At 39.5% G+C, this 10,750-nt stretch overlaps 1 protein-coding gene across 4 annotated transcripts in view; it reads right to left on the reverse strand.

Moving 5' to 3' along the window:
• The window catches only part of Fam104b (family with sequence similarity 104 member B), a 153,847-nt gene that overhangs the window by 131,112 nt on the left and 11,985 nt on the right, over positions 1 to 10,750 (reverse strand). The window contains exon 1 of one of the 4 annotated variants that reach the window (XM_031368983.1): positions 5,055 to 5,278. The exons of 1 other annotated variant lie outside the window; for it this stretch is intronic. In XM_031368983.1, the coding sequence (XP_031224843.1) occupies positions 5,055 to 5,059 (5 nt within the window). In that variant the 5' untranslated portion in view covers positions 5,060 to 5,278. 2 more of the 4 variants (XM_031368977.1, XM_031368979.1) reach the window with 2 other exon arrangements.

Consider the following 10,750-nt stretch of genomic DNA (forward strand, 5'->3'; position numbering starts at 1 on the left):
GGCCCCAAGAAGGGTAGACTTTGACACAGGCTCAAGAGACCACCCCTTCCAGTCCAAGCTATGTCAGCCTCTCCTATTCTTCTAAAAAACAAATAACCCAATAAACAAAGTTCCTTTTCTTTTCTGGCTGTTTCTTCAGCTTTAAGAACCAGAGGGTAGCACCAACTAGGTAGGAGAGTGTAAGAGAAGAACCCCTTTCATCTAAGGTGCCTTCTCAACCTACCGAACATTCCTTCCCCAAGAAAGATTCTTCCATTTAAACTGTTTGAAATCTACTGGTATCACAATCTCTCTAAGCTTTCCTCCCAGTGTCCCAAACAAGAAAAGATAATGGAAGAAAGAAAAAGAGAGAAAGAAAGAAAGAAAGAGTGAGTGAGTAAGCTTAACCATCCCTAGGAGTGCCTCTATGTACACCAGAAGTAACCACTATGCTAACTTAGTCTGTAATACTGCTAAGCTGCTAACCAGGCATAAATTTAACCAAGAGATATGAAAAATATCATCTTTTTTCAAGGTAGTGTATCATTGCAACTTTCTTAGATTCCCTACATCATATCTGCATTTTTCACTGAAAACCAAATCTCTACAGAGTTGGGTCCTGTTCTTTCATGTGATTGTTTATATCTTATCTTTCCAAACAGCACAAGATGCCTTTTCCTAAATTTAATTATCTGGCATTATAGATTATAGAATGTTGTAGTAGAATTCTTTGTTTGCCATTTTGAAGATGAGGGAAAATTTTGCTCTCCCTAACGGTGTGCTTCTACAGCTGGTGGTCTTACGTGGCTAAGACTGAGTATATATGCTTCTAAGAATCAAAGCTTGCAAGCTTCCTGATGTAATAAAACACCAGAACACATGGTCAGGAGTGGGACCTGTGTTATAACATGACCACAAGGTCCCAAGAAGGGGACCTATGTGTTCTATTCCCTGCGATCTTAGTGTGGTAAGACAGTTCAGAAATATCCAGCTCAAGGAACTGTGACATGAAATGGGGGAGGAGGAGATTCATATTAACCTGTTTCTTCAACTGAGAGACATCAAGGAGAACCTTGAGATGGGCCAACAATAGAGCTGAACCATGGTGGCGGTTTATATAGGGCAGGGAGTCAAGCATGCAACCATGATCTTAGATCTTTCTCAGATTAAAAATTTGCACACAGAAATATCTGGCTGACAGAACGGTCCTGGAGAAATGTTTGGGTTGTTTTACTGTTCATTTATTCATTGTTTGTTGTTGTCCCCTGCCCCTTTTTGGCATAAATGGATATCCAGCCCACAGATTTAATTGCACTGTGCAAGAACAAAGCCACTTCCAGCTGAATGTATTCCTTTTAAAATTAATATCACACATGAAATCTTAAAAATTCATTTTCACAAAGTATATAATAATGTACAGGGCTTAAATGTATGAAAAGGCACCGAGTCATAAATAACTTAAAAAAACATTTTTTAAAACAAAGACAACAAATTCACATTTCAACATAGTAACATTTTGAAGGTTAACAGTAATCTCAGTACACAATGGTGCAGATACTGGCAAGGCTTTTGCTCAAAGGAATTTTGCAGTATCTGTCCACGTGGCAGAAAGTCACAGAAGGCACATTGTTTAAAATGAGGGCAATGATGTCCTAACAATGTTTGTCATAGCATTATTTTCTCTTTGTCAGAAACAATGATAGAACTGTTAATCATGTTATAGGAGATAGATATGATAGACTTGGGAAATTTGAATTTTAAAAAAATATAGATGGTAGGCTGGGGTAGCATATGCATTTAATCCCATCACTCAGGAGGCAGAGGTAGGCAGAACTCTGAGTTCAAAGCTCTGAGTTCTGAGTCTACAGAATGAGTTCCAGGATAGTCAAGGCTACACAGAGAAACCCTGTCTCAAAAAAGAAAAAGGAAAGAAAATATGCTAATTACCTAATAGGAAAAAACTAGTTCATAATCTAATATTGAACAGCATATTACCACAATTATGGAAAAATGAATATGATATGCAAAACACATTAAGAAAGGATTATACTTTTTCATTTATTCTCTTCCATATATTCCAAAGGGACTACAACAGAAATGAATTAGAAAGTCAGGGTAGTGACACACTTATCTGATTCCAGAACATGGGAGGCTGAAGCAGCAGACTAGAAACAGACTGAACCCCACAAGCATACCCTATTTCAAAAATAACCAACAAAACAACCAAACAAAAGAAACTGCCATTTCATCACATGGAATTAATGACAAATTAATAGTGAATATGTGAAAAACATTTCTTCATCAGGTTCTGTAAACTCCCAGACCTACTGGACAGGATCAAAGAAGCAGTCAGCTTTCTCCATGGGGACAATGAAGTAAAACTGCCAGATGACAGAGAAAGTAAGTAGAGTTCTTGTGGGTCTTCTCTCAGTGCTGACATTCCTTTTAAGGTGGAAATGGTAGAAGTTATGGTTAGTGGAGCTACCACTCCCTGACACACCGTGTATTCATCACTTCTTACCCACCTCCTCAGCTCCAGAAGGAAGAAGATAACTGCTTCCACAACTACCAGTTTTGCCCTCATGGGTGAAGGTTAAATTTATGTGCATGTATGAACAGCTTTGATGAATCAGAATGTGTGGGACCCAGTCCTTCTAGTGAGAGTATAAAAAGCATGTAATTGTGCTAAATTACCACAAGGGGTATGGGGAACAGACATATATTGGAGTCCTAGAGGGTAGTGAGTTTAACAAGGAGTTAGGGGACTATTCAAATGTGTAGTTACTTTGAATTTTTATTTGGGGTTTTCAAAGCATTTTAATGTGAACTACCTTGGAATAGTGGAAGAATTAAAGGAGGAAGCTAAAACAGAGTGGCAGGGGAAGGAGGACTAGATGGGACTGTCAGCTCTGCACAGAAGAATAAAACAGTGGAGCATAGGCTTCAATGCTAGGAGGGAGGCAGCAGTACTTCAGTGGCACTGTGTATACCGGAGTACTTCAAGCTCCAAGTTCCACCCCCAGCAGAGAAGTAGGGGGTAGGGTATTAATAATAATTTTTGATCTAGAAACCACAACCATAATTTAAAAGGAAAACATATATAGTATATGTGTCACTGTGAGGTTAATTTCTACATCTGAAACATTAAATCAATTTTTTAAAATTTACACATGATGGTGAGTGCACAAAAAACCAAAGTTTACACAGAATGGGAATTACCTTTCATGCAAAATGTACTCATAAAATAAAAAGTTTTAACTTATGTATAATATTGTCAAAAGCAAATTTAACATAAAAAGTTTGGACCTGTGAGGCCAATAAATCTGATTCTAGAAATATAAGAATGTATGAAAATATTCTTTGTAATCTATAGAAGTATCTTTGAAGAATGTATTAAGATTTTCCCCCTTGACTCAGTTCACTCAAAATTACATAGTGTTTTTCCTGCTGGAAGGCAGGAATGAGAACCTCAAGAGGTTACATTTAAGGAGATTTTATCATACCCAGACTCAAGTAAATAAATAATAAATAAACAAAATACTAGTTGAAAAAAATCTCTCCCTACTATGCATGTCAAGGCAAATAGTAGATATAGCAATAAGGTGATATCTAGTAGTGAGGACTCAAACTAAGAACCTGTTGCACTATTTATGCAGGCTACCGATACTGAAGCACATACTAAAAGCATCACCCTTCATATTTGTGGCAACAGTGGCAAACAAATGTAGAATCACATTCTACATCATACACTCTTTTGTAGAACACATTTTTGTGCTAAATACAAGAACAAAGACACTCTGGGAAGGAATGTAAACCTGGAAACAAAGGTAGTTTGAAATTCCAGTAAGATACTTATTACATAGTTTAAATGGAAAGAAAAGGCATGTAGAAAACTGTTTAAGCACTACAGGGTATTATAAAATGTCACACTGTATTTGTAAACAAAATTGCTCTGCCAAAATCAAATACTAATTCATATACACAACCTATCTATCAGAACACACTGCTAGCCACTTTATGTGCTCAAAAATTGATGGTGGGTATAAAAAAAAAAGCTAGTACATATCTTGTCCTTAGCAACAATACTTTTATAATATTTGATATTGAGATGGGGGCTGTGGGTTGTTTGTATTTTTCATATCAGTTATTAAAAAATTTTGTCACACTGAAGAAAATGTTCAGGTGACAATGTGACTCAGCAATTACACATGTCAATGGAATTTTGTCTTATTTTCTACATAAGTTTTTAAGATGCTAAAGCAAAGGTATAAATATGCATCACAGTATGTTTAAAAGACCCGTATGGATTAGAAAAAACCTCCGAAGCAATCACCATAAAAATGCAATTAATGGTGACCACTGGGTTTTGGGACTGTAGGAAAAAACTGTTTTCATTAAGACTTTACAGAAAATATCCAGACGGAAGTGAAACAAAGTCTATACTGAAAGAACACATTGATAAAGGTCGACAAACCCCAGGGAAAGCAGGGGGTAGAATAATAAGCCTTTTCAGAGAAGCTAAAATACAAGTAGCTGTAGTGTCTAGGCTGCCTCACAACAGTAAAGCCAACTTAAAAAATAAAGGGATTTGTTCTAAGGCTGTGAATATCAACAAGGTAAACTACAGAATTTATTAACTCAATTGCCAGTTCCAGACAGGCAGAAATCCTACTGGGGAAAAGGAAGGGGAGGGGAGGAGAAAGGGTAAGAAGAGAAGGGGAAAAGGAAAGGGGGGGAAGCCTCTTTAGTTAAAAAGACTCACAGTATTTTTTCAAACACATAGGGCAGAAGAGAATGGTCTGTATGGCACAATACTGCCATCTAAGACTTTAAAAAAAAAAAAAAAACAGACAGGCACCCACATCGGAGGATCGTCCATCTTCAGAGGATCATCCATCTTTTCCGCTGCTTTTCTGCCCACAGCCCATAAGATGAAGGCTGGGAAAGACAGGTGGGATGAACAACACACAACGCACTCAAACCTGAGCAAGGGGACTGGAGAACCATTCAAACAAAGGAAGCCTCTTTTAAGTCCCGCCCGCGGAACCATGGCAACAGCAACAGGAAGTCCCTACCACATTGGAATGATGAACTCTTCTTAGGGAAGGATTGGCTGGTTCAGAGTCTGCACGCATATGCTGGGGAGGTTGTTGCCAGTCTGGCTCGAGTCTTCTGCACTTTCCTTCCAATGCTGTAGTTGCCTGTTGCCTAAGAGACGCGGTTGGTGATGTCCAGAACCTGTTCCCGACAGCCTCCTGCGTCTCACGCTGAAGACGCAGACAGGGACATGCTCCTCCCACTCACCCCAGCCTCGAACCCACTTCTGACGCACTCACTATCCTCTCGGCCCTCACTTATCTGAATTGAACTGCCCCCAGCAGTGCGCAGGATGCCAAGCAAGCTGCCACTGGAACCTCTCGTCCTTTAGGGCTTTCCCCACCTGCCGTCACACCTGAGCAGCAGGGAAGAGCATGGCTATAGGTCCAATAATGGATTGGCCCCCTCCCTGTATCTGAGCTCCCAGAGACAAGCTCCTCGCCTTCTGAATTATTTTAGCTCTATCCTAACATAAGTGGAAAAATCATATTTCGTAAGAAAACAGGTTCCATTTTATAATGGAACTGTACTTCACCTTTTTAATGACAGTTAGGTTTGCCATTAAAAAAAGACAGACACACACACAGTTCTTTACTTTTCCTGGGGTCTCCTGGGGTCCAAGGCTGGGCTTGGGCCAGGGTCTAAGAGAACTTCCCTTATATCTTAGCTCCACTGAAGTACAGTCCCCTAATTTTGAGACAAGGAGGTGATAAGAAAGGCCCTGCTTCTACTACTTACTCCCTCCATGCACCGCACTCCCCCACCACGAGTTTCTTTCACTAAGATTTTAAAATCCATTGGTCTACATGATCCCTATGCTTTTCTTTCTATACACTATCCTAGACAGGCAGAAAAATAATTTGAGAATTTGGCTATTACAAGAATGAGTAAACTCTACCATCCTGAAGAATACCAGTCATCCAAAAGTAACCTCTAAGCTTAGGGCTACAGCACTAATATGCTTTCCAATTAAGAGAGTATCTAAAGAAAAAAATTTACTCTTAAAAGGTTGTTTTAATGCCATATTGTGTCCTACCTTAGATAGTATGAAGGTACATAGACTATAACAGGACTGAAAACTACTAAACTACATAGATATTTGAGTCTTTCCATTTCTTTGAGGTGAGGTTCTTTTTTTTTTAAAAAAAAAAAAAAGCTAACTTTTCAAATAGTAAGCTCATCATGCTTTATCCAGTATGAAGTTCCTAATGTCAATGTAGGCTATGCTATTTTGTTACAGCACCCTTTTCTGATTTAAGGTATATGGGGAAACCTTTACTTCATAAAGTAGCACAGACCCTGGCAGACCACCTATCCTCAATAAGCTAATTAAACAAAGTAACAGTAAAAAGTGGAAAGATTGGGTTAGGGTTACAGCAGCCACAGAGAGCAAAGGAACACAGAACTCCAGTGATCTGCTCCCAAGCCCATCTTCCAGTGCACAGAAGTGACATTTAGGTTTAAATAGAGGGCAAAAAGTATGCATAACTAAGCTGTCCTGGTTACTCTGTTGTCCCAGCCATCGTAGTTTAGGCTCTTACAAGGTAGTCTGACAAGTCATCAGAATGTGGGAACTCTGTTCAAGAGACAGGTTCTCCCTCTGGCTAGCACAGAGCTTCAGTATTTTAGATTCCCCCAGAATGAGATTCCTGGGAAAATTCCAATTCCTTGAGGTTCACTGTTGAACCTCCTAAATTCAGGATTACAGGTGTGTCCCACCAAGCCCAACTGTCACTCAAATGTAAACTGCCTCTTTAACTGATACGCACAAAGATAATAAAGAGGCTAGACTACAGTAGTTTAGCTATGGCAGGGAATGGAGTTGGTGATTATATTGGGAACCACCCCAGGTTCCAAAACATGTGTTTTTGTTTCTGAGAGCTGTTTCCACCACCTTTTAAATATTTACTTATGAGGAATATTTACCCTTTTTGTCATTACTTTTTGCTGAGCTGGAGACTGTCCCCAGAGCTCTGCAGTGCTAAGCAAATGCTCTAACACTGAATTTATAGTCCTGATCACAAAATACTCATTTTAACAGTATCTTATATATCTTTTCTTTTGTTTTTCTTTTGGTTTTTTGAGACAGGGTTTTCTCTGTGTAGCCCTGGCTGTCCTAGAACTCACTCTGTAGTCCAGGCGGGCCTCGAACTCAGAAATCTGCCTGCCTCTGCCTCCCAAGTGCTGGGATTCCTACTGCTCGGCCAGTATCTTATATATCTTCTATGTTCACCTTTTATACAAAAAAGCATGTGAAAACAGATGTGTAGGTCTTAAATATATGAAAATGTAAACCTTTGATGTAATTTATAGCCAAGTCTCAATTTTGTAACATTTAAAAGGGGAGCAATAATCTCAGGGTACAGTAATACAGACTCTTGATGAATGTTCTCAAAGGAATTTTGCAAAATGTATCTTAAACAGTCTCAGCAAGAGCCAAGATATTCTTTAAAAAAAAAAAACATGTGTACCCTTCCCTGCTATTGGGACAATGGACCCTAAGAAATAGGAATTTACACTCTGGGAAAGGAAAGGCTAAGTCCAGGTGCCAGCCAGAGACAGAGCTTGCCTCCTGGAAAGAGATCATGTATGCTGCTGACAGTTTATATGGCTGACCTTTGCAGACCTGATAGGGATGTGTCAATGAAGAGTAGGATCACATCTTGACCGGGACTGTTTAGTCATAGAAAAGTCTTGCCCTCTACTGAATCCTAAACCAGATGTCAGGACCTCCAAAATAGGGATGGCTAGAACTCTTTATTTGGTCCTCTTTTCAATGTGGCCACACTGAAATCTTCATTGTTACCTGTCTCTCGAATTGGCTTATTGATGATAGATGGATGGCGAGCCTATCTTAGGACTGCCAGAACCAGGCTGTTGTAACCCAGCAACTCCCAGAAACATTGACATGTAGAACTTAATATGAGAATTATCATCTCACATGTGGATAAAGATTTATTAACAGTATTTATTCTAGAGTAATAGAAATAATGTCTTCCCAGTGGGAAATTACTCTGCATACTTCATAATTAAGAGATTAATGAAAAAAAAAAAAAGCTCTTTATGGCACTTGTCCTCTGGCTAATGCTCAGAGGATCTGACCAAAAATTGGTTTTTGCTTGTTTGTTTGTTTGTTTTGAATAGTTGTTAGCTGGGTTCATCTCACCCACCTTGCAGAATTGTACTTTTCCTGATGAGAGCAGAGGGGACATAATGGCAGGCCAGGACCTAATGGTAGTTGTAACCCTGTGCTGCCCTCGAGGGGACATAATGGCAGGCCAGGACCTAATGGTAGTTGTAACCCTGTGCTGCCCTCTTAGAGGTATGTCCTTTTTAATAGCTGGTTCTAAGTCAGGGTTGTCCCTTTTGTTATAGGAATGGAGCCTACTTAGAAGTCAATCTTGGTGAGTGAATATTAGCAGACACTTTCCCAGCAACCTGAAACTTCAATAGTGGCACAGAATCCTCTTTCTCAGTTTCCAACAAGTCATGTTAATACACTAGTTATATTCCAGTTTTATTGGAAGGCAGAACTCATTTAGCTAAATTCTCCTATGTGGCATTTAATACTTCCTAAGCAAGCTCACTAGAAAATCCTTTATAGCATCAATTTTTACTACTTCAAGTTGCTCCTGCATCAGTTGCATTGTATTTTTTTCTATTTCAGAAACAATAGAGGACGTTTTAAGTATTTTATAAAGGATAATATATGCTGAAGTACTGGATTCTGGGTTTAAACCAAATACACTAATTACCTAATAATAAACAAAACAACTTCAGAATTCAGCATGGGGCATTATACGCTATATTACCTCAGATACCAAAAAAAAAAAAAAAATGATATACAAAACATGTTGGAAGTATGGAACCTATTACAAGGGATTTGTTTGAGTAGCTGGGTCATGGTTATTCTTTTCCCTTCTATCTTGCCTGTGTATTACAAAATAACTACAATAGATATCACCTGTTAGGCTAAATATGATGGTGCAAGCTCGAAATTACAGCACAAGAGACACTATCAGGATAATGAGACTTCTAAGCCAACTTGACTGAATAGCTAGACATTGTCTCAAAATAATATACCAAAAATATATAAAATGCCATTTTAACGTAAGGGATTAATGATGAAGTGACACTATGAGAAAAAATGGCTTTGTAAACTCCTACAATCCGTTGGATAGACTCAAGGGAGCAGTTAGGGCTCTTCATGATGACAATGAAGTCAGGTTGTCAATGGACTTATAACAGAACTTATAAAAGGACTTAAATAATTTATGCTGGTCTTCCTTGTAAAACCAATAACGCCTTTAAAGTGGAAATAATAGAATAATAGTGACTGGTGAAGCCACAACTCCCACTGTTAATGAATACAAAAGGGTTCACAATGGCTAAAATAAGCAAAGCCAAAACAAGACTGAAGAAAGATTTATTACCTACAACTTGGGAGGAGAGCACAGGGCTATTTTCAAAGCAATGCCCTCCTGGAACAGAGAGAGCATGGGAATTTTATTCAAGCACCCTATAAATATTCATATAGGGATGGGCTCATTCCTAAGTATGTTCAGTTAAGGTCATTAGAGCACACATCTAAAGACATTAAAGTGATGAGCAGGAATGCTGCTCCCTAGGCATGTTCAGTTTATACCATTAAGTTCTACCTGAGCCAGGCGCTGGTGGCGCATGCCTTTAATCCCAGCACTTGGGAGGCAGAGGCAGGCGGATTTCTGAGTTCAAGGCCAGCCTGGTCTACAGAGTGAGCTCCAGGACAGCCAGGGCTACACAGAAAAACGCTGTCTCGAAAAACCAAAAAATAAAAAAAGTTCTAGCTGAAAGTAAATGAAAACACCTTGAAGGAACATTAATGCGTAAGTCTGCCCCACAGGTACCTGTCTCACTTAGAGGCTAGCACCATCAAGCTTTTTCTCTTCATCTCTCTCTCCTTGACAGTAGCAGAATCTCCTTCTTGCTTTCACCATCCTACCCCGGGCAACTCTCAGTCCTTCCACCCAATCTGATGAAGAGAACAATTTGCACAACTGTCACATGACTTCCTCATGTTCATGTGCATGTTCAAGGAGCTTGCTTATGGGGAATATGTGGGGCCCAACATTTCTACTGAGACTATAGGACAGGGTCTAACTGGGCTACATTACCACACATTTGAAAATTATGAGGAAGGAAAATAGACATTAAGAGGCTAGGGCAAGCTAGGTGGTGGTGGTGGTGCATGCCTTTAATCCAAGCACTCAGGAAGCAGAGGCGAGGAGATTTCTGTGAATTTAAGGCCACGCTGGCCTATAGAGCTAGTTCCAGGACAACCAAGCCTACACAATGAAACCTTGTCTTATAAAAGCAAAACACAAGAAAAAAAAAAAAGAGTTCAAGGCTAGAGAGACGGCTTGGTGGTTGTACTGGCTGCTTTCCCAGAGGCCAGTTTCAGTGCCCAGTAACCCACACCAAATGCCCTACAACTGCTTTAACTCCAGTTCTAAGAGAGCCAATACCCTCTTCTGACTACTCCTAGGGGAAATGCATATACATGGTGCACAGATATTCAGGTACACACATATATGCATAAATAATAATCATTTCACGACTCCTTGCCAGGCGGTGGTGGCGCACGCCTTTAATCCCAGCACTTGGGAGGCGGAGGCAGGTGGATTTCTGAGTTCGA

The sequence above is a fragment of the Mastomys coucha genome, chromosome X (genome assembly GCF_008632895.1).
Source record: "Mastomys coucha isolate ucsf_1 chromosome X, UCSF_Mcou_1, whole genome shotgun sequence".
In the NCBI taxonomy this organism is placed as follows: domain Eukaryota; kingdom Metazoa; phylum Chordata; class Mammalia; order Rodentia; family Muridae; genus Mastomys; species Mastomys coucha.